The 25,289-nt window shown below is 36.5% G+C and overlaps 2 protein-coding genes across 3 annotated transcripts in view; one reads left to right on the top strand and one right to left on the bottom strand.

The window, feature by feature from the left end:
• Positions 1 to 88: 88 nt before the first annotated feature.
• Positions 89 to 12,270, top strand: LOC137391912 (basigin-like). Its single transcript, XM_068078470.1, has 8 exons — positions 89 to 240; positions 1,054 to 1,284; positions 2,564 to 2,749; positions 4,259 to 4,342; positions 5,580 to 5,711; positions 7,102 to 7,275; positions 10,544 to 10,679; positions 11,549 to 12,270. Exons 1-8 carry the CDS (start codon positions 159 to 161, stop codon positions 11,610 to 11,612), a joined length of 1,089 nt encoding a protein of 362 aa, XP_067934571.1. The 5' UTR covers positions 89 to 158; the 3' UTR covers positions 11,613 to 12,270.
• Positions 12,271 to 12,455: 185 nt separating this feature from the next.
• The window catches only part of LOC137391911 (helicase ARIP4-like), a 63,184-nt gene continuing 50,350 nt past the window's right edge, over positions 12,456 to 25,289 (bottom strand). Inside the window, exons 19-23 of one of the 2 annotated variants that reach the window (XM_068078468.1) lie at positions 25,150 to 25,251; positions 23,915 to 24,081; positions 19,108 to 19,246; positions 16,822 to 16,984; positions 12,456 to 13,365 (exon numbers count right to left, since the gene is read on the bottom strand). In XM_068078468.1, coding sequence (XP_067934569.1) covers positions 12,644 to 13,365; positions 16,822 to 16,984; positions 19,108 to 19,246; positions 23,915 to 24,081; positions 25,150 to 25,251 — 1,293 coding nt within the window. In that variant the 3' untranslated portion in view covers positions 12,456 to 12,643. The remainder of the gene's footprint in view (positions 13,366 to 16,821; positions 16,985 to 19,107; positions 19,247 to 23,914; positions 24,082 to 25,149; positions 25,252 to 25,289) is intronic. The other variant, XM_068078469.1, reaches the window with a different exon arrangement.

The following is a 25,289-nucleotide window of genomic DNA, read 5'->3' as shown; positions in this document are numbered from 1 at the left end:
TTCAGCTATCATGTGAGTGTTTGTGGCGTTTCGAGCAACCATAAGTCGTATACCCTGTGACATTTGTGAATTTTGGTTACGTTCAACTTCATAGTCGTATTTATAAATAATCAATCACCTTAGATCTTCTGCTGTTTTGAGATAGACGTACATTAGCAATGTCTCGTTGTTCATTCTTCATATACATTATTCTTCTTGGATTATGTAATTTTCTGTGTCACTGTGAAACTTCCAATAAAGGTAATAAAATGCTGCTAAAATCGATGAAACTTTTATAATTTAAACTGAAGATCCTGCGTGTAAGAGGTTTTAGGATTCTTGCCGTAGGCCTAAACAAACATTTATTCGTAAATTCGTGGCACGTCTGTTCCTTTCAACGTCTACTTAGACAATGTTAAGTAGTTAAACTTGCAAACGCTTTTTTCAGCAGTGTACTTATAATAATAAATAATACCTGTTTGATCAAATGACCAAATTTGCGTTTGCTGTAACATGCTCAAGCGCCCTCTTTGGTTTGTGCATCGATTGACCTGTAAAAGTTACATTTTTGTATGTGATAGCATGGAAATCCGTCGAATAGTTGTGTGACGATGACTGCGCAGGCCTTGCTTCACATCAGACCTGACATCACACCATTTTTGCTCGCGTAGCCGTGTTTTAATAAGTTTATCATAGTAGAGACACTGTTTGCTGAGATTATATAGGTTTAAAATGCTTTTATTTTTTGTATTATGATATGTGTAATACAATACACTGTGTGAATAAAAATGTCAAGGTGTAGGCTATTAGTTAATGATCACTCCGTGCTGTAAAGCTTTGGTAGTAAGGTTGGGTTTTATAGCAAGTGGGAGTTTCTACTCGATGACAATGTGCTATTTTATATTCATTTTATTCAAGTTTGTTTTTATCAGTAGTATCCCCTTACTATCTGCTCTAAAACAGCAATTTATATTACATATTTTTGACTACATATAGGCCTATCCATTTTAATTTGATTTCCATCAATTAAATTTTGCATGTGGAATGATTTGTGTGCTAATGATGTAATTTTAGTGATAATAAGGCAGGGTGGCGATGATTTGAAGTTGACTTGTAAGGTGGCGAAGGGCGTGATTTACTGGTTTAAAGATGGAGAAGGTTTGAACCCATCATCATCATCAGATGGCTCAGGCGACTCTATCTCAACTATAACTCGAAACAATCTTACTATGAAAGACGCGGGCATGTACCAATGCACTGATAAAGCTTTAACTACGCATAACTTTTCTGTGTCTATTCTGACAGGTGAGTTGTGCACAATTTTACCTACTTTAATATACATGCAGTAAATACTGTAAGACTTGCAAAAGTCACTAATTGGTTTGTTTGAACATTAGTGAGTTTGCCTTAATGTCTGTTGAGCTAGTTTCATGCCTCTATCTAGGATTCTAAAGGCAGCATGATGTGGTTTTGGGGCTGATGTTGTGGGCTTTTTAGACCGTTGGATTAGACAAACTGCTCTTACAGTAAAACATGTGTGACATAAAACGTTCAAAATTCGTATAAATTAAAGTTTTCTTCATAAATATGCACCATTCAAACATACCTCAGAGATCGGTAAATCTTAGAGACCCATGGATCGATGCTAGAACTATCATATATTAAGGACATTTTTGTAGCATTCAAGGAGATATTTAGCTGACCAATTTATATACATGTTTCAGAGCATCGTAGTTCAACGGGGCGGTACAGGGATTGTCTTTTGCTAGCCAATTTTCAATTGAATTTCTTGTTGAGCTGAAAATTATTTTGCAACAGAATATATAGATGCAATTTTCTCCTTTGAATGTATCCTATATTTTTACCAGTAGTACTAATTGAGTTTCCTGTTGAACTGAACATTTGTTTGCAACATGCAATATAGAGATACAATTTTCTCTTTCGAATATCCAATATGTTTACCAGTATTATCCTTGTAGGTGAAAATATGTGCATGTCCAAATAATACTTTTGTACCATCGGTTAATGTAAAACTTGTTCCTTTTAAATATAACCATGATCAGTTATTGACTGTGTGTAACTTGTTCCTTTTAAATATAACCATGATCAGTTATTGACTGTGTGTTATTGACAGTGTTGAATCGCCTTAGTACAGTGAGTATAGATTGATTATTGATGATAGATTATTGGAAAGGCTATAAAGTTAGCCAATGATTTTCCGTTTTTATGAATTGTTGTAGTAAGAATTCATCATGTTCATTGAATTGACTCAGTCTGCCGTTGAAACTTTAAGTACTATCCCATGTTTACTGACTGCACAAAATACAAAATTTGCTTGCATGGCGCTAAATCTTTTAGCCTTCACTAGTAATGTGTTTATATTATTTTACTTAAACCAACTTCAAACTGACTGGAGCTTGTGTGTCTAAGTATTCCCAGCATACTTCTGTATCATTGGAGTGAACTACAAACGCTTGTCGTGGCTCTGTTGTTTCAGCCATGTGTACTTATTATAGTTGACATTTAATCTACTACACGCGCTGCTGCCGGTTTATTTTGATGCTGACTTTTGGCCTGGTTGTAGTGTCAGGCAAAAGTCAGGAGCTGGTTGCTAATGCTAGTGAGGCGGTTTTGGAGTGCTCAGTAGAGAATGAGGAGCTAGAGGTCATTGAGATGCGATGGAGGAGAGGCAATGACTTGATCAATGAAACGGACAAATATTTGACTATCACCAATGGTTCCTCCTCGTCCTTGATTATTAGTAATCCTGGTATGGGTTATTCCTTCAATTATTCTACATGTACCTCTATAAACTTCATTCTAGCATGCCTGTGGCTAAGAAATGAACCAGTTGGTGAACCTACGTAGGCAGACACTGTCAAGCCTACATATGAAATTATTTATTAACTAAATAAACTTCGAAAATAGTACCTACAAATAGTTGTGCCCTGAAAACCTTATTTTCTTTTGTCCTGAAAACATGTACTGGTCTTACACAAATTGAGAGACAGTGTGTTTATCGTGAACAGACCCCGCGGTTAACAGTCTGATCGCAACCTATCTGTCATCCCCCTTGTCGCTTTTAATAATTTCCTAGTGTGCAATATAGGCCATAGCTGTTAAGCGACTGCTAAACTTTATTCAAAAAGATTTGATTCTCAGCTTCCTAAATTTGACTAGCTTGCTCTTGTGTACGCAATGCCAATATAATATATCCACCGGTATTTTAATGGAAACCATTTTTAATTCTATTTCAGTGTTTGAAAGTACAATGCATAAATATAATAACATCATGTTACGATAAGCTGAGATTTACGTTTAACTGCATTCACGTCAAGCAGTAAAAATTTATTATAATGTTATACTGTTATTATCATAGAATACTAATTATAGAATATTAATTTAAAAACGGAGAAATAGTTATGGATAATGATAAATGTTACAGCAATGTAATGACAGCAGATGTAATGTATGTTGTTGTTACAGCAATGTAATGCCAACAGATGTAATGTATGTTGCTGGTACATCTGACGTAATAACAACAGATGGATAATAATTTCATATATGACTGCTTATTACATTCATGAAAATTGAATAATTGAAAAGATTAAATTGTACTAAGCCAGAGCAAAGATGTTTCTAACACTCGTAAACATGTAAAAAGTCAGTCATTTCTATTAGTACAAAACTGATTGTATTTAATGATTGTATTTACTCATGTAGTACTAGCTACTCTTTCTAAATGTAATAATTTTCATTTTGCTTGCTAACTGATTGCAATTACCTTTTCCTCTTGCTAAAAACATTTGTAAACATAAATTGGTTTTCATCTCAGTATTTTTTGTTTAGCTCATCTTTTGAACTATAAATTTATTTATTTATTACCGTATTTATTTATTTATTACCGTATTTATTTATTTATTACCGTATATCAATTAAGAAGGAAGTATTTTTTAAATCTTGTAGTTGGCTGCTCCCTAGCTATAGTATTATCGCTCCACTTACTGCATACATGTATCGCACCTATAGATGCTATGCTGGAATCACTTTTTAGTCATGCTATGATGGGCTCATCTTACGCATGGTTGATCGAAACCCTGCAACAGCCGAGAGCTAGTCTATTACTAGCATTGTGTGCCTGGCCATCACCGAATAGTTCCACTTTGTTAGCATAATAGCAGATGCCCTGTGATGTGTTAACCATGTTGTATTCATTATATATTAACTGTCAGCACATTCCTAAATTAAGGTCAACACATGGGTCAATTCCTCGTTGTAGATGAGAATGATGTCGGGCCATATGTCTGTGAAGTGAGTATTGAGCACGCCGAAAATAAGTTTGAAAAGATTGTTGGCCTGAATAGTGAGTATCCACCGCTATAACATAGTTGCATGTTTGGAGCATTCAGTACCGCCTTTTAGTTGAGGAGTTAGTGTCCAAAGGAGGAGGGGGTAGGGAAGCTTATCTCACCTCTCACTATTCAATCGTAATGAGTATGCTATGGGTGAAGATTTGATGTTGAATAGTGTATCTATGGATAATTTATTATCCGAGTTCATAAAATGGAACTATCTGCTTGACTGAGGAATGCATATTTTCCAGCTCTTGCTTTCATGGTCTGTGAAGGTCACTTTTAATGTTGTATCACAATGATACTAAACACTGAATCAAATGTCAACTGGAGGCTGTGTTCTATGAATACATGGGTTGTTTCCTTGCTATTTTTAAACCATAATGTCCTGCAGTTCATTAAAGCATTTACTTTGCAACAGTGTATCCCTTCAATCTGATCAACTTAAAATAGAACTTAACTTTTATACCACTGATTGATATTTGAAGGAAGGTGACCCTTCGCTACCAAAATTAGCATTGTTGTTATAATTATTGTTTGTATAAATAAGATGTTTATGTCAGAAGAACAACCGCATTTGCTTGTCCAGTGACTGCTGATATTGTTAAAAGACACCATTGTTACATTGAATGCTCTAAAGAGCATCACTGCTATGGGGGCATTGTCAAAGCTGTAGCTGCAGACCTTATGCACCATCCATCAATTATTTGAATAGATACTACATAATTGGAGAAATATTTAGGTGTTTATACCTCTGTTAGCTGTAGCTCTGAATAGGGACAGTATTCTGTACAGGGTTGACCAGTTGAACGCCCGCGGTGCACATATAATAAAATAATTACCCAATAGATTTGAAGAACTTAAGCTAGTTTGAATCCTTACTATAGTAAGAGCTGGGTCTGTCCCTCTATCTGAAGTCACGCGTTAAAAAAAAAGATTGCATCATATGAGAGTCGAACTGGACAGATGCAGCTCTAATTACAATAAATATTATGCGTGTTTCGAAAGTACTATGACATGTGATATTCTGGTCATTCATTCTGGCGGAAAAATTATTGCATTTAAATGAAACAAATTTGTGGTGTGACACGTTTATAATAAAGAGTTATTTGTTTTCCTTGATTATTTTTGCGTTGCTATGGTATATGCCCTACATCAACAGTGAGCCAACCTTTAGTCTGTGAATCTATAGGCTATATCTCATTCTGGTGTATGAAATGTAGTCTCGTAACAAGCTAACCCTTGCAGATGGTCCGCATGTTAAGAAGATTGTCGATCTGAGGAATAAGGTTGAGGGAGAAACTGCTTTCATTGTTTGCAATGTAACAGGATATCCTGTTCCTCGAGTGACTTGGTTCAAGCTTTTGGAGGATGAAACGCGTAAGTGAATGCATTTGTCTCAGCATTCTACTTCATTTTTAACCATATGAATAATACTACAGGATCAAGGTGCGGCCACACATGCCAAAGGTTTCTGCCGAAATCGCGGAATATTCGAAAATACTCGGAGACACGAAACTATTTGTTAAAACTGAGAGGTGTCAAAGCTGTGCATGCGCAGCTGAGCAAATTATTAGCAAGCGCGATTTTAGCGGTGTTCACGATTGGTATAGTCCGAAACACATGACGACACGCAAGAAAAATACCACTTCACTAGTAAATTCACCATAGTAAAGACAATGCAACTGATTAGATCGTGCTACAGATGGCACCCTTTTCTAATAAGCTGCATCATGTTTATATACGAACAGACTTGGCAATTTTCTTGCGTAATGGTTATTTATTTCTCTGACAATTCTAAAATCGCTAAAGCTGCTAAAATTGAGCTTTCTCATAATTTGTTCAGCCAACTAAAAGCGTTTGATCAATGATTTCGGTGTGCATGAGCAGCTTTGACAATTCTGTAACTTTTGGCCAAGTCTTTTCATGTTTCCAAATATTTGAGCATATTTTGTGATTTTGACCAAAACATTTCGCTCATGTATCTGTACCTTATAAAGCTTGCATTACTGCGGTTCTTCTGGTTATTAGGTAGACAGGTGATGAGATGTTTTCAATGCATACTCCACTTTAGGAGAGTGTAATCAACTTAAGATCACTGAATGACTATAAAGGGATCTGCTGCTGCTTGTGTACTCAGTGCCTCTCATCACTTTCTATCAGCTATCCTAATCTTTCCAAATGTTTTGTTATAAATCAATTCTCCGGACACCTGTGACTGAACATCCTCTAAGGCAATCACCTCTCTGTTTGTTCTCTAAGCAGAGAAATGCTTGCCGAGAGCCTGAGATGAGTTTGTTATCTTTATAGGGTTCTCTAGGTCGCTCGGACATCCTGTGACATGAGCATATTCTTAGTTTTATTTGTTCCATTCTCTGTTATACTTTTTGTTTCTTTACGTTATTATAGCCATACAGTCTCCTTTTCCTAATAACCATACAGTCTTCCCTCAAGCATTTGTTTTAGGATTTCATCATGCTGTTTTCAGTTGTTATTTTTAGACTACTAGTGCTGAGGTTGGAAAATGTGGTCAGGAGCAAGGTATTAATATCACCAGTTGTTGTTAATGCTATACGTAATAGCCTAGTTGGAAATTATAGAGAACTAGCAGTATAACAACGGCTTCATAGCCTATTTAGCAAGTAGTCTCTACTTGTTTATTCTTGTATAACATTCCTGTAGATGGTTGCTCACAAGTCTGACCTTTATAAGCTATCGCAATTGTTTCTGCTTGCCAAGTTTGAAAGACAGGCCCCCTTTTATTTGCTAGAGATGCAGGTTATAACGTATGATGAGAGAGTGAGCACAGAGGCAGTTGAGGGAGTTGCTGACGCCAAGCTTATAATCAGAGACCTTAAGATTAAAACGGATAGAGGCGACTACACCTGCGTTGCGACAAATTACCTTGACTCCTTCAATGCAACGGTCACACTCAAAGTCAAAGGTATTCATGGAGTTTCGGCCCTTTTAGACTTGCCTTTGATGGTTTATTGTTATTTTATCATTAGGTATAAACTGTCAGTGTTTGCACCGAATGATTTGATCAGCTCTCTCGGTGGCCTTTTTGTGTTCGGTTTCAACAAATGTTTCCATTGTATTCAAATCTGTTTCCTTGGAATCACCAATTCAATCGGGAAATGGTTTATTTTACCGCTATGATTAGCCTTGTCTATAGAGTTATAATCTCCTATGTTCTTAATGATTCTATCCTAGCGGACAATCTCTCTATTGTTTTTATCATAGATCTTACCTGCTGTCTAACATAGTTGTACTTCCCCTCCCATATTTCCTGTTTTTACGTAGTCGTCATGACATGCACGGCCTGCGCATTTGACTGATGGTTTGACGTGTGGTGTCCATACAGATAATATTTTAAGTTTTACTTTTCCACCAGGTATTTGCACAGAAAGTTCTGCACAGAAAGTTCGGGCATTAAATCTTTGCCCATTCACCGGTGCTTGATGCCTGGATTCAGTTAAAATTTTATAGGCTACGTTGATACTTTTTACTTGTGAAAGGCATAATTCAGCCGGCTTTCAAAGTTTCAAACAATTTCTCGAAATGAAAAAGTCGGGTTATTATGTTCACCAGTACAGCCAACATTGGAGCAATATTCTCACTGAACGTGATGCTGCCATAACAACGATAGAAATGATGTAAAAATGTTTTTATCCTTTTTTATAAAATGTTAAATGCAATTATTGCATTTTCTGCAGGAAAGGCATTACGTCAAGAAACACCAAAGAATGCTTATGCCAATTTATCATCTATTCCATAAATCTATCTACTTGATGTCTGTAATTGCTGCTTTGACATGCTGATAATCTGATTGTTGCTGCACCATGAAATTCCAATGCAAGCTTATGATAATTGTAAAATTAAGTTGATTTTTCATGTCAGTTCAAAATAAAATATCGTAATAAAAAATTAATTCAAAAAGCCTAAAAGTATTGGAATATTGCCAACTGAAATGAGGAAGAGGAATATAAAGGCAAAAGAGATCACACACTATCTTACTTCAATACGTTTTCTAAGTTGATAGTTGAAAAAATGGTCTTTACTGTAAGATTTCATTGCTTCCAATGTCTCCTCCAACATACTTCAAGCTGTAAACCAGATTTTATGTTTGTCATATCTCAAACTGTGTATACATATACAAGCAATGCCTTGAGATGAGTTTAATTCATTCCCTGACCTTGATCTTATCTTAATTTGCTCGTATCTGTATGTAATTTAAAGCAACTATAGTAACACAGTGCTAGCTATCTATTGCAAATGAATTGGCGTCTAATATCCTACAGTAACTCAACCTGTCAACCCTTGATCCATTTAAAGAAGTGTTCCAGTCAAGAGCTGTTTGCATTTCAATTGAATTGGAATTTAAGCGTACATATTTTCGTAGCATTTTAGTTGCTTCTATTTTCTTTCCTGGGGAGGTATGAATATCTCTTTCAGTGAAGTGCCACTTCAGATACACCACACAGAATACAGTAAGATATTCAGTATTGGATTAAGCAGTACAGATAAAGAAATACTGTATCATACAGTATTTCTTTATCATACAGAAATATATACAAATTGTATACATTTCAGATATAGGCTATACTCTGTCAATACAGAATGTATTTGCAGAATGTATTGACAAATACATTCTGTCAGACAATGACAATTACATTATGTTATGGTGTCAGCTACATGTAATACAGATGATTATAGCAGATAATCATCTTTCAGATACAGGTGATTATAATGCAATGATGAAATAATGAACTATGGAATTGTCCCATTATAAGCCCACCACTAGTTTGTATCTCAGGCCATTTTAGACTGTCAACATGGCCGCAGCAGACTATATGGTTCTACCACTATATAGATGTTTCCATCCCAAGTGATAGTAATCATCTTTGAGCATTGAGTACGCATGCGATGTTGAAACTGTCTGCAATTGTTAGTTGTCTTTGTAATCAATAAATAGACTTGCAAGCTAGTAGATCACAGGTCATGGACAACACAAATTAATGTCGTAATCGTTAGCTGCCTCTCTACTTGGTTAACTAAAAACAGCGTTATAAGCATATATCATTACCGCAACATCTTTGTTGTATTCTGATTCCTTTCACAAAAATTGAAATCTTGCTATGAATATAATCATAGATACACTGTTAGCCTTCTGAGTTCATTCTGCTACGGAAATCATGCGTCTATGAAAACCAGCAATATTATTAAATGAAGTTTCTGTTTTAAGGATCATTCTAAAGTGTCCCCTTAGTGAATGTATAGAGTTAAATCTCTCTAGTGCCTATGCAACAGCTTGATTTGATTATACCACATAATTTGGCAGCAGTTGAATTTCTCTATCAACTGTAACAATTTTGTTACATAATTGCTGTCAGCAACAAAGTAAGTTAGAGAGTGCTGATGCATGACCTTCATTTCTCTCAATAATATTCGTGCTACTATGTTTTGCACTCAATGCTACTTTACACATTACTTCAATATTTAACCTATTCGCTAAAGTTGTCTAAAATTGTCGCTGGAAGGTCGGGCTTGTCTTGCTCAGAAGTTAGAACAACTAAAAACTTACTATCGGCAATGATAGAACATGTGGATTGATGCCAAGCAATCAGCATGTGTAAGCGTGGTGTGTGGCCAGTATAATGTCCAGAGATCTGGCTTACTGCTTGATGGAAGCAGACTTGACTTTCGAATATAGCCATCGTAATTGTTACATGATCTGATATGGTAATACATGCTAATTTTCATTGTTCTTGATGATTGCTCAAATGTTCGCTTCTCCACAACTTTGCTGATATTTCTAGGCAATACCTGCGTCAAATCACCACTTGGGTTCAAAAACTTTTTACCCCGTTGCCTACAAATTGTTTTGAATCTAAATCATATCATTACTTGCTAGTTTTTTGTAGCTTCATGTACTGATTTCAGCGAACAGAATTACTAAATGTGCAAGTAGCTGTCTTCACATGCACACCAGGATTATGACTGAAACTAGACAGCGTTAGCTGCCTGCCATTCATTAGGACAAAATTCCAGAATTAGGATAAAATTCTAGAAGCTACGATATTGTACATGTCATGTACAATATTGTAACTTTATGACCATATTCGTAATAACTAATACTTTGCATACATCAGTCAAATTTTTGTTTAATGTTGCCTGGTGTAGGGTATGATCGGGTGCTTCATCTATTTCAGACAAACTGGCTGCCGTATGGCCATTCCTTGGAATTTGCGCTGAAGTGATCATCCTCTGCAGCATTATCTTTATCTTTGAGAAGAGACGTAATCGAAGAATGGAGGAAGAGGAGGGAGATGCTGTGAAACAGGATCTGTGAGTGATTATATCTAGTTACATTGCCTTTCATCTCTTACTGCTGAATCAAAATATATCACAACATTGATGCTGTTTTTTATTCGTCGTCTTTTTACATGACAATAATTGTGAATAGTAATCGGTAAGTCTTGTACATGGTTGTAAGGTATTGCATTTGCTCAAGGCCTGGTTCCTACATAGGATGCGAACACGGGAGACAAGCTCCATCAAACTAACAGATGAAATGGTAGCCTACACTCAGGATGCATCCGATCGTTGCCAATCGCGGGAGTTAAACACTGTCATTCCCAAAATGCATTGTATATGTGATGTTCGGCAGTTTTGCTGCATGACATTGCTAGCAGAGTCTCTTGGCTGATATTGGAACCACACTTCATCAACTTTTGCCTGCTGTTGAAAAAAAACTATCCACAAAACAACCATGATATTCCGTAAAAGTCTGGCCATATCATAATCGAGAACATAGCTTTACATATGCTCAAGTCATCAAGATTTATGTCGCAATGTTTTATTGCTTATAACAATCTACTACCAGCATTCAACAAACGTGGCCATTTAACGTGATGGTATTTTTGTAGGCATAGCTTTGTTACCCACTACCGTGCCTCAATTAATTGCACAAGTTAAGCGTATCCAATATCTGGCAAGGTTATAGATTGTTTGAACTTTGGCTAGTCTATCAATTTGATCTAGCGCTACATAATATAATAATGAACAAGAAAAAACTAGCATTCCAGCTGCTTACTGATTTTGGCTGCTTGGTATATTGACTGGGCAGTAACTGGGACACAATCGCAATTGATTATTTATGTGATTCATCGTACCAGAACTCACTAGCTGGAATAACATTGCTTTTTTCTATGCAGGATGAAGAAGTCCAATGGCACAAGCCAAGATGTACGACAGAGGAATACTGTCACAAAAGCTTAACTTTTCCAACATACTCAGTTGCAAACTCATCTTCCCATACAGTTCATTTTGAACTGCCATGGCTTAACATATCCAAAATAGCTGGCTGTATCCTAGATAGCCGTCCTCCCGTGTTTAGTTAATTTGTGTATTGCTTCCAGAGCTGGTCTGACCTCTAACCATGTCATTGCGCACAATCAGTCACGAGATACAGAGATAGTTGCACATCTTAAGACTAATATCGCCTCCCCACACAGTTTTCAAACTAATGTAGTACGTTTTAAATCGAAACCCAGGCGTGATCTGTGAACACTGTTACAACTTTATGAATGTATTGGTATGCAACAGATTTTCTACTTCAAGATCTTGTCCGTTTTAGTTTCAATTGTAAATGTTTGATGAAAGTTTGCTATATCATGTAGAATTGGTGTCGTATTATTTTCAGATAGCGATATTTATATAGTGTACTATTTTTATGAAAAAGCTACAATTTCAAATTACATAATATTTTATAGTGCTTTTTGTGATAGTTTCATTATATTTGCCCATTTTTGTGCATGAAATTTTCATCCACATTTATTAGCTAATTGTGTTGTAATGGTGACCATATATGATTGTTAGAAGTAATCTATGAAAAGCTTTGCAGACTCGTCTCCTTAATAAAATTTACCATACTTCATCCCAATATGTCAACATTCTATCAGCTTGAGCGACCTGCCATGACTCAAAACCAAAATAAAACCCTGAGAGCTCTGAAATGTTTATAGACCAAATGACGAGTTGCGATAGATAGTAGCATGCCGGAAATACCTTATAGGCACTGAAAATAAACTATGGAAAGATTCGACACAACCCTCATGACAACAGTATGCACATAATTATTTTACATAATTATTTTACAGTGATAATAAACCTGTGAAAAAAGGAGAAATTACATAACAATAATAACACTACAAAGTAGGAAAATACAAAAGATGCACAACTTAGGAACCTCATTGACAGAAGGTAAAAATAAATTATGTATATTGGACAAAGTATCTGTAATGCAAAAACTAAGGAAAATTATCGCCGTCAAAAGATGGCAAACTAGTATCAGAATCATATACACGTTGTTGAGTTGAATCTGGTTGGTCGAGAAGAGGCAGCGTGAGAGGAGCTGCCATGTTGGTCAGATGATTAAGGTTAGGAAGGCTGTGGCTGTCAGTCAACTGCTGGTGTTGGGGCTGCTGAAAGGTTGGTGGGTAGGAACCATTCATGTTCATTGGATCATGATTGGCTGGCTGAGAGTTATGCGGTGAGTAGCCCCAATTGAACTGATTGAATGGATATTTAAAGTTTGAACCATGAAATTGCTGTGACATCATGCCAGAGAGGTCATATGGTGGCATGTTTGCCGAATTCGCAGCATTTCCGTGAATATCTCTGCCCATTTGTGAGTAGAGGTTGTGTGCACTTAATGCTAAGTTATTCTGAGCTATGTGGTTATGAGGAGTATCCTGGTGGTATGTCGCGGATGCAGTGGTCATATGACCATCTTGATAAGGAGAGTACAATGGTTGCGACTGTGCAATTGACTGGGGCTGAATGTCACTTGAAAGCTGGATACCAGGCTGCGATGGTTCCGTAGGCGCAGACGGTGTGGTCTCAGGGGGTCTTCTGCCAACTATGTTAGGGGCTACTTGACGGGATCGATTGCTTTGCAGAAGGCTAGAAAGCATTTGGTCAGCACCGTGTGATTCCACAGATGGACTAGCAGACCGGTGTTCTGGGATTCCTGTACGAAAAAATGTCATACACATTTCTATTCTAGATCGAAACCATAAAGCGCATAAAGCCAGACTAAGGCTGATGTTTGACACCAAAACTTACAAAATGTTGCTGTTACATTAGGCTAAACACAAAAAGAAGTCTCACTGATGCAGGTGACAATGTGTTCCGTTAAATCAACAGTATCGGCATTGTACCTAACACTAGCATTGAGCCCGACATTGCCTGGGAGCTCCTTCATTTTTCATCAGATCCGCAGCACGCATGTAGATTTTTCACCCAAATTTCTACACAGCTTTTGCGGCAACAATCCATGAATGTGTTCATTGAGGGGAATTGTCCTTAATACCTGCGAAGACGTATTCCTGAATTTTTAATCAGATGTGTGTTTAAGAAGTTGTTTCTCAGGAACCAGGTGGAGTTTTGAGACAAAATATTTTTGCCAACCTGACGGAAGACACAGAGCATATGCTTGCAAATTTTGGATGAAATCAGCCAAAAAGATGTGGAAACGCATAGCGCTTATGCGGACTAACAGACAGACACAATGACGAAGTGATATTTATTAATAGAGATGTTAACCGTCATTGAACACACAATATTTGTGTTGCATTTCATTTTTTTCAAACTGAGCCTGCTTCTTACGTTCAAAGAACTAGTAAGAGATGTTTTTGACAGTAAAGTTATAATTTGGGAACTAAAAGAAAACAATAAAAATGAACTTAATCTTGTAACCTGATTGGCTGATAAACCCACAGTGTAAGTACTATTAAAAATCAAAATTTTACACGAAAAGTTATGCAAACAATTATTTAGCACAACCATCCTGGTGCTTGCTTTTAATTTTAGTTTGAAAACATCAAACCATGTAACTAGGTAATAACAATAGTATGATCGTTATGTGATATACTACCCATACCTTGTTACAACAAATGATAGCAAATGTAAGGTGTTTATACTGTGTAAGTACATCTAATGTCAGAGATTTACCCTTTGATAATAAAGTCAGATATATGAGTGAACTGTATAAGGGTCAATCAATAAAGATCCGGAATTTTGTCAAAATTCTTGGGATATTCACTGCATGATGTTCTAATTTGAAACAATTAATGTAGCGGCACAATCTCATGTACATCTTCATGTACATGTACTCTGTGTTGTATTGCATCATCACAGTAGTTCAACTTTTTTCATTTTTGAAAGCTCAACACGACCACGGAACTGACACAGTGTTCAAGCCTGGAACAGAGGGTATTGATAAAATCTTTTACCGTATAATCTTAAGGTGCAAAAACAACCGAAATATACTCTAGAACTAAGGCACAATATGGCTGTAACTGTTTGGCAAAGAGATTGAGGACGTAGAAGTGGCAGAAAAGGATACATTTCAACTCTTGACATCATAAACATCAGTGAACAACTTATTTTAGCTAGAATGGTAATAATTGATGACCTAGCAGAGAGATTACGAGTCTGTCATAGTACTGCACACAGGATATTACATGAAAAATTGGATGCCCATAACGTAAATGCTCGTTGGGTTCCAAAAATGCTTACAGACGTTGACAAAGAGCAACGAGCAGCATGATATGATCTTGCCAAGTTTACAAAGGAATGGGAGATACCTCCTGAACATAACTGTCATAACTGATAAAACTTGTGTGTTCCATTTGAACCCGACTCAAAGAGGCAGCCACTTCAATGGATGCATGTGACATCATCCGTGAAGAAACAGTTGAACACTCAAAGAATGATACAGAAAGTTATGCTTACAGTGTTTTGGTATATGTACAGACCAATAACTATGGATATCAAAAGTCAAGGTACAACAAACAGTCAACCCTAGCAGTTACTGTGAGCTAAGGAACAAAGTGAACAAAGACATCAGAAACAAATGAGAAGGACTCCAAACAAAATATGATTTCTAACCAGGGCATTGCATGGCACCCATAGTTCTAACAGAACTTTGGCTAAAGTTGATGAATTGGGCTGAAAACTGCTAGAACACCCTCCATATAGTCCATACCTAGCTCCATCTGCCTTTCACCTTTTTGGGCTACTTAAATAACACGAGAAGGAAGCGCATGGCCACTGAATGGATGCTCTCAATACTGTGAGTAAATGGCTTCGAGGACAGTGCATGAAGCTCTATGTTAAGGGAATTAATGACTTGGTAGCTAGATTGGAAAAATGCGTCGAAAAGGATGATGGCTTTCTAGAAAAATAAAAGACTGATATGTAAAAATAATAATCTCTCTATCTAAATTTAAATAAAAATTATGACAAAACTCCGGATACTTATTGGCTGACCCTCGTACATTGTATATTATCAACGCTCTTGCTGCCAGAAGCATTACTAAACACCTTATGCCAAACTGCAGCCAGAAGCATTACTAGACATGCTATGGCCAACTGCTGTCAGCAGTATTACTAGACACCCTATGCCCAACTGCAGTCAGAAGCAAGGCTAGGGTCCCTATGCCTAACCACTCATTTTGCAATTGATCAAATCAGTGTTAAATTGTAATATGAAATCACATGAGCTAACCAGTTTTTGATTTATAAATGGTGCAACGAAATTAGTTACAAGCCTGTAATAGATAATTTTAGGTTAGATAAACACGATTACAACAGCATTTCAACCGAATTAGACCAAATATAACAAACATTCATCTTTCAAGCGTTGTTATTAAATACAGTTGCCCTTAAATTTACGATGTTAATGTTGTTCTTGAGACAATACAAAACCCTAACCAATTGAATTTGAGATGGATGTATAAAATTTGATTTTTGCGCTAAATAGTATTTTCACTGCTCATTAATGAATAAGATAAATAAAACTTTGATTTAAAACGTCGATCGTTCAGCTTAAGTTAAAATTATTTTTATGAAGACAAGAAACAGTTTGAATGTTTTATCATTGTAGAGAGTCTACAAGCTAATCTTTATGCATTTGTCAAAACTATACAGCTACTAGTCTTGGTCATGACAAATTCAAAACAAATATGTTGCTTTTAAACTATTATAAATGATTTACAATGAATTTTCAACATGATCCAGAATATTCCTTTCAAAGGCATGAAGCAATAATGCGACATAAGGATTTTTTTAGAAATTCTTGTGATAGGAAAACACATCTTCTGTACTATTTCCCTTATATTTTTGTAAACATGATGAACTGCCATGGAATTTGTGAAATGTGTTAAGATGCGATGTATGACATAAACTGTTAGCACTTTGAACCAGTACCTTTTTGTTATTCATCTTAACAAATCGACACTTCATTAAGCAGTATGCACCAAATTCTAGTTGGACTGTCGGCAAATGTGCGTCTGACTATCTGGCAGCAAAAGGACAAATAACTCATTCATGCAAGCATTAAGCAATGACAATCTACTGAATAGCATCTTAACATGACAATCAAAAAGCCTCAGAGGGATATAGCGAAGGTAAACAAACAAACCAAAGTTTTCAGCTTCCCTGCGGTTCTTGACAGAAAACAATTTTCCATTTGTCAGCTTGATGAACATTTTGTCATGGGTACGAATAACTGTGAGAAGCTCACCCTGCTTGATCACTTGGTTGTTCTCTCCTGGTAAACTGATGTCCTTGTGGGCGGGAATAGTCTGAAACAATTTCCTCATGCTAACTCTCCTTTACCTACTTGTATCATGTTCAAATACAGCTTTATAAAAAGCATAAAATATGAGCCATCTGATGCGGTTTTCCAAACACCTCACACCTGTAAAACCTATATTTGAACACCACCTCTATTTGACCGCGACTTTGACATTTTTTGATCTCTGCAAACCCATAATAGAAAGTGATTAGAGAAAAAGTGTCCATAAAATGGTACAAATAATGATACAATAATGACTAATAATGATATAATAATGCTAACAAACCTGCAATAATTATAATAATACTAATAATGTTTATCAATAACTATTTGCTTTTTCGTTGTTGATGTAGCGCTTGTCATGATTTTAGTAACGGTGAACCTAAGAGGATCGATTGTCACAATCATCAGAACTACACTCTGATTCGAATTCACAAAAGTTTAAATCCGGTAAAGCTGTATTCAAATTCGTCCATATGCAGTTTACAATTTGACCTGAAGACTTTAAAGAGGCTTGATGAGCGATGAGAATACTCTCCAGGAATGCCGTACGATGTAATAGCAGCCATTGTTATGGTGCATCGCAGTCTGTTTTTCAACTCACAAGCTCAACGATTTTTCTTTTAAAACTTTGAAAACGATAACACCAAAATAACTTAATAAACAGTAAGAAACACAAAGATTTTACAGTTCTTGTTAAACTTGTCTGATAATTTGACGTAAATGCAAAACGGATTAACAAAAATGCTGCAACTGACAGCATGTTGGCCGATGTCGCTCTGCCTGAAAGAGAGTACAAAATATAGACGACATTAGCATTGTCTCCCCGCGAAAAAATTAAATTGAGCTTTCTAAAATCCTGACAAGCTAGTCGAAAAATACAGCACCACCCTCTATTTGAACACCACCTCTAATTAAAAGACACTATATGAAGAGGGTTGAAAAATAGAGCATCATGGCGCACAAATAGAGGTTTTACAGTACCTGCAATATTGACAGTTACCTGCTCTATTGGTGAGACATAAAAACCGAGCAGTCATTGGATTGTATGTGAAAATAAACGAAATAATTCGCATGGTACATGGATGACAGATGAAAATATAACAAGGCCCCAAAGAATGAATTCTCAAACTAAAATACAAAATGACTTTTTACCATTGCTAGGTAGTAGCAGAATTAGCGACGTAGATCCAAGTAGATGCTCAAACAGACTCAAAGTAAGACAATGAATGAAGAACATGACAAACAACACAAACATGTCCAAATCCCGTCCTATTTATTTACAAACTACCAGCATGACACATAGCTCATCAATAATTACAGTGTTTCCAGAGTTACATTCCTACATATTTTCACAAAGGAGTGCATCTCTACACGTTACACCTTTACGCTACAAGACCTTCTGTTATCGAAGTTCACCAAAGCTATAAGAGAAATACTGATAGAGGCCAATATCTTCCAGTGACTCACATTTCCTACGCAATGAACACCTTCAAGATGAACTTGCATAAAATATTTTATTTCGTAGATTTTAACTAGCAGATTTTAAATAGTAGATTTTATCAGAGAGTATTGACATTTTTCTATTATTTGCAATTGCTTTCGATGTTTGAGGTGATCTGACTGCCAGGATGTTTCGAGATTAAAATCGACAAAACTTTATCGCAGTTTAAACGCTCAGAAGAAAAATACGCATGAAATGAAATCACCCGTCGTATCACAGCTATAGCTCATATCGGCGATTGTGCTCAAGTTGCAGGGTTACACGTCTCTATTCTGTCAGTTCCTTTGCAACTATAGACATCATATTCCCACTTTCGCTTGATCTGAGCATTTTGACTGCAACCAAGTTTTGTCGATTTTAATCTTAAAACATCTTAGCTGCCAGAATATCCCAAACATCAAAAACAATCGCAAATAATAGAAAGATACTGATACTTTCTGATAAAATCTATGTAAAAATTATACATAAAAATTCTGTGTATGTTCATCATTAAGGTGCCGAGTTGCGCATCTGAGAGAAATATAACCTTTGGCATGGTATTCTCTGAATTAACATAGCTCTAGAAGTACTTCTCTTCACTTGGATGCCACAACAAGAGACTTTAGTGAGGAAAGGACATAGTATACCTGCACAGAGACACCTGGCTTTACCATTCGTGGCTTAGAATCAAAAGGATAATTGAAAGGCATCGAAGGAGTCCTCATCTGTGGGGTACTGACGGCGGGTCGGGGCATAGCAGGGTTGAGAGGAGGCAGCGTGGGTCCCCTACAAAGAAACTATTGATGATTAAAAAAGCCAACCCCCCAAAACTATGCCATGAACAGCACAAATTATCAATCTGGAGGATTTGTGTCAAACTAGTAAGAAGTTGGGAATAAGGTGAGTGTGCCGAATGCGTGCATGTTTAAATACACAGTAATATATACAGACTTTTACTATAAACTAACTGAAACTGCCTGGAATGTTTTTAATAAAATCATGGTTCATCATAGACAGACCACATCATAGACACACTGCATCATAGACACACCGCATCATAGACACACTGCATCATAGACACACACCATCATAGACACACTGCATCATAGACACACCGTATCATAGACACACCGTATCATAGACACATCACATCATAGACACACCGCATCATAGACACACTGCATCATAGACACTCTGCATCATAGACACTCTGCATCATAGGCACACACCCTCATAGTCACACTGCATCATAGACACACCACATCATAGACACATCACATCATAGACACACCGCATCATAGACACACCGTATCATAGACACACCGCATCATAGACACATCACATCATAGACACACCGCATCATAGACACACTGCATCATAGACACACCGCATCATAGACACACTGCATCATAGACACACACCATCATAGACACACTGCATCATAGACACACCGTATCATAGACACACCGCATCATAGACACATCACATCATAGACACACCGCATCATAGACACACTGCATCATAGACACACCGCATCATAGACACACTGCATCATAGACACACACCATCATAGACACACTGCATCATAGACACACCGTATCATAGACACACCGCATCATAGACACATCACATCATAGACACACCGCATCATAGACACACTTCACATCATAGACACTTCACATCATAGACACTTCACATCATAGACACACCCCATCATAGACACACCACATCATAGACACACCACATCATAGACACACTGCATCATAGACACACTGCATCATAGACACACTGCATCATAGACACTTCACATCATAGACACTTCACATCATAGACACACTGCATCATAGACACACACCATCATAGACACACACCATCATAGACACACCACATCATAGACACACCGTATCATAGACACATCACATCATAGACACACCGCATCATAGACACACTGCATCATAGACACTCTGCATCATAGACACACACCCTCATAGTCACACTGCATCATAGACACACCACATCAGAGACACACTGCATCATTGACACACTGAGTCATAGACACCCTGCATCATAGACACACTTCATTGTAGACACACTGTATCAGAACACTACAACCATGGTTAATTACATCGATACAAAACTTACGCAATTACATTTTCCGCAAAGAACCCTAAAATTTGTATTGCAACTGTTGGTGAGATGGAGAGAAGAACTAGGAAAGGTTTGGGTATGAGACAAGAGCAACAGATTTAGTTTATATGCCTATAAACTAAATCTGTTATTCTTGTCTCATAAACTTTTTCTAGTTTTTCTTTCCATCTCACCAACAGATGCAATACAAATTTAACAACACATCATATATATAATATATATATATTATAATATATATAAATTATAATATATATAAATATGTATATTATAAAATATATATAAATATATATATATATATAAATATATATATATATATACATACTATATATACAATGTGTATTATTATATATTTACTATTAATAGTATATTATTAGTAGTATATTATTAGTAAAATATTTTATTAATACATACATTCAATAATATATATTCAAAAGTATATAGCATTGCAAGCTACAGTCAATACCAGTCAAAAACCCAAGATATACTCATACAATTGATTGATGAAGATCACCTAGCAACTACAACAGTTACAGTGCAAGGCCAGTAGGGAGTGCCATTTCCACTCCACTACAAGCACTTGACTGCAAGTTCCATGCAAAATGGCCTCAAACTAATGAAGGCAAGACCATTGAGTGACATGTAAGCTCCAAAGATGTGCTTAGTCTTTTTTGATTGTTTTTATTACCACCTCTGATACATGTGCCTCGTTTTTTTCTGATTATATCTCAAGAAAAGATGTCAAAACATTTATCAAGTGCCAATTGAATGATAGATCAGTAATCTAAACCAGACAATGCAGTTTTTTCAATGTTAGTAGCCAACAGAGTTGATCACACATAATAACATTAACAGTAATATCCTGTTACTTTTGAACTACTCTTGTCATCTCCATGTGCTCCTAAATCAACTCCACAATTATTTTCCTCTGTTGATTCTGAATGGCCTTCTCTAACAAGGAGTCTAGCTAGTCGCTACATTTTGAAGATCTCCAAAGCCCTCATAATCATAGACTGAGAGCAAGCGAAGAATGGAGCGAAGGGCAAAAAAAGAACAGTGTAGAGAGTGGACAATTGTTCCAGAGAGTAAGTATAAAGGCCTGGCAACACACATCGATAAAATTATTTTTGATGAGTTGTTTTGAAACATGTAGGCCTACATTGGAGAAGACAAATACAATGTAACTGGTCGAAATAGCTGATTCAAACAATCTACGTTCCATTTTATCAATTTACGATGAGAGGTAGTTTCTCCTATAAGTTGCTTACGAACAACGATGACAACATGGCTTCATGCAAACAACTATTTATATACACAAAAGCATTCTCACATCTAAACCATTTTTTCCTGGAGCAAAACATCGCAAAGCAAATAGCTGGAAAAATGTTATTACTATCACATATTGTTGTTGTGATAATAAATATTGTGGACATCACTAACCTCAGGCCAGTCCTAATTGCTCAATCTAGTTGGGTAAAATTTAGAGTTAGTCGTCCAAAGAGCAAGTAAATATGCTAGGCGTTGGAATTGCATTTATCCTTTGTGTGTAGTGAGGCCGGTTTTACACTATCTTGCCATACGTCGACGCTGCTCTCTAGGCATTATTTGTCAATTATGTGCACCATAAACCAAAGGCATTGTCACGGATACACGGATACTTTGTGTCAAGCTGTCAAACTTTCCTGATAGTTTGCCAAGCAACTATGACAGCAGGTGCAATGTGTATCACTTCTGCGATGGTGATTGGTTGTGGCGGATTGCTCAATCTACGTTTTTTATGATAGTTACTTCTTGACTATTTTGCCATTTCCTCGACCGCCTATGCCGCGGACATTTTTTTTGAAGTAAACCCGTATGGGCTTGTGATAGTGTGAACATTGTGATTACAGACAATCACCAAAGTATTGAGCGATTGACAGCGAGATACAGCGACATAGTCGGATATAGTGTGAACTAGCCTTAAGGGTGCATATGATAAATATAATAGTTGGATAATGAAGTTATTACAAATGGTAGTAAAATCAGCTATGAAACTTAGTGGCGTTTCAGAGTTGCAGCGTGTTCAACAACTATATCGCTGCCGCCGAGCCACAAAAAGCTTAAACCATAACTGTCAGGTACAACTTTTATCGTTCTTTCTAAGTAAATCAGACACGCTGATTCCGATTTTGTACTCAAAATAAAGATTGGTCCACTAACTTTTAAGTGATAAAGGCTTTTTTACAGCGTTTTAATATCAGTCTCGAAAACAACGCGACCGGCACAACAAGCTCCGCCCATAAATACGTGATGTAACCTAGCTTTTTAGAAACGGAAGTTAGGGATGCTTAGACCGATTTAGAATAATAGAGGTGGGTGTTTTAAAATCCATTATTATCTAAATTCAGCCTTAAAAATAATCTCAGTCTTTTCTGAAAGGTAGATAAGCTATTTAACATCGCATATTTATAAATGAGCTCAAAAAAACATGATAACAACGCTAGCTTGTGATAAAATCGCGCTTTTTGAGCTCATTTTTCTCGGCATTCAGCCTATTTAAACATCATGTAACAAGCTACGAGCAATTTTAAATAGTTTATATACCTTTCATTAAAGACTGAGATTATTTTACAGGCTGAATTTATATAATAATGGGTTTTAAAACACCCACCTCTATTATTTTAAATCGGACTAAACATCTCTAACTTCCATTCCTGAAAAAGCTAGGTTTCGTCACATATTTATGGGCGGAGCTTATTATGCCGATTGTGTTGTTTTCGAGACGGATATTGAAACGCTTTAAAAAAGCCTTGATGACTTTGAAGGTTAGTGGACCAATCTTTATTTTGAGTACAAAATTGGAATCAGCGGGTCTGATTTACCTAGGAAATATGATAAAATTTGTACGTGACAGTTATGGTTTAAGGTTAATAATATCAGAAGCCAAACCAATCTTAGTTTTGACAAAGGTACCCTCAGAACGTCTGCCAGTGATAAAATTTAAAGTTAACCTACGCAAACAGTCTTAGATCTAAGTGTATATTGTATTTTAATCACATTTTTACCAAGTAATATAATTTTTATGGGTTTATATTTTTATTTTATGTATTTCTAAGTCAGCATCTGTTTTTTATGAGCATATATACAAACATTTTATTTTCCTTACAGAGACAAAATACTCTTACAGAGACTTACTACTACTACTACTATTACTCGTACTACAACTAATGATGAGAGTTTATGGGATGTTCATACAATAATGCCATAAACATGCCCATCACAACAAGCCTGATCATCGAAAACCGCAATGCGATGTAGCTGCGATGTTACCTGAAGACTGGCTGCTTGTTTTGATAGTAGTTTGCATATGACGGTCGAGAGAAAGACACGGATAGCTTCTTTTCTCTCTCATATGCTTCCTTGGCCAATTGTTTATCAACTTTCGTCAACTTCTGGTCTTGCGCCTCAATCAGCAATGACTCGTGGGTGAAAGGATTCTAAAAACAAGCAAAGAATATACAGAAAACGGTCACTTCGATAATATAAATAAAATAGATATACACCAGGCAGCTGGTCATAGATATACTACAAACATACAACCGCCATCTATTAATAGACACAATACAGATATACAATCTGATCATAGACATAGTATAGATATACACTATACACTGGACATCTAATAATAGACCCGATACAGATATACAATCTGATCATAAACATAGGATAGATATACACTATACACTGGCCATCTAATAATATACACGATACAGATATACAATCTAATCATAGACATAGTATAGATATACACTATACGCTGGACATTTGATAACAAATATACGAACAGAATATTAACACAGCAAGCAACTGATAGCCACACCAAGTTAAAGCAAAAAAACAGACACTGGGCGCTTTCATTTTGTTAGTAGAGAAAAAACTGCCTATATAATCTTGCCATTATCTCCTTAAGTTTTACTTTAACTTGAGGCTGTAAAGTGTTTTGACAGTACGTATACATTTAGACTGGCAAATGAAAGCATCGCTTGATGAGGCATGAATATGCATTTTTGAGACATTTTATTGAAACGAATAGACCCTGGAGAGATAAGTTGATTACTTGCCAAGATTCCACCTTAGTTCAATCCATCTCTTTATTGCACAATTTCAATAATAGCTGAAGCTGTTAATCTAGCTACGGAAGGTTCTTCTCTTTCCCCAACTTGTTTTCAGAGCTATCCAGTGTGCACCCAGGCGCTAAAGCACACGCATCAACTTAGGTCTCTTCTCCCCGCTTACTAACTATTAGCAGATCCACTCACCTGCGTTATCCAGCTATGGTTATTTTAGCAGATCCACTCACCTGCGTTATCCAGTTATGTTTATTCTAGCAGATCCACTCACCTGCGTTATCCAGCTATGGTTCTATTAGCAGATCTACTCACCTGCGTTATCCAGCTATGGTTATTCTAGCAGATCCACTCACCTGCGTTATCCAGCTATGGTTATTTTAGCAGATCCACTCACCTGCGTTATCCAGCTATGGTTATTCTAGCAGATCCACTCACCTGCGTTATCCAGCTATGGTTATTCTGAATCATCTTCACAAGAACCGGGTCAAAACATTTCTCTTCTATTCCTGTCGGGTCTATGGTTGGGAGTTGTCGGTCCTATCAACAATAGTAAAAAAGCTTGTTGCTTCAATGTA

The sequence above is a fragment of the Watersipora subatra genome, chromosome 3, assembly GCF_963576615.1.
Source record: "Watersipora subatra chromosome 3, tzWatSuba1.1, whole genome shotgun sequence".
In the NCBI taxonomy this organism is placed as follows: domain Eukaryota; kingdom Metazoa; phylum Bryozoa; class Gymnolaemata; order Cheilostomatida; family Watersiporidae; genus Watersipora; species Watersipora subatra.
Note: the sequence above shows the minus strand (reverse complement) of the source record. Positions and strands in the feature narration are given on the sequence as shown.

Coding starts and splice junctions, on each gene's coding strand:
- LOC137391912 (XM_068078470.1), top strand. CDS start 159: ATGTCTCGTTGTTCATTCTTCATATACATTATTCTTCTTGGATTATGT. Junction 7,276..10,543: donor GGTCACACTCAAAGTCAAAG/GTATTCATGGAG, acceptor CATCTATTTCAG/ACAAACTGGCTGCCGTATGG. Junction 10,680..11,548: donor GATGCTGTGAAACAGGATCT/GTGAGTGATTAT, acceptor TTTTCTATGCAG/GATGAAGAAGTCCAATGGCA.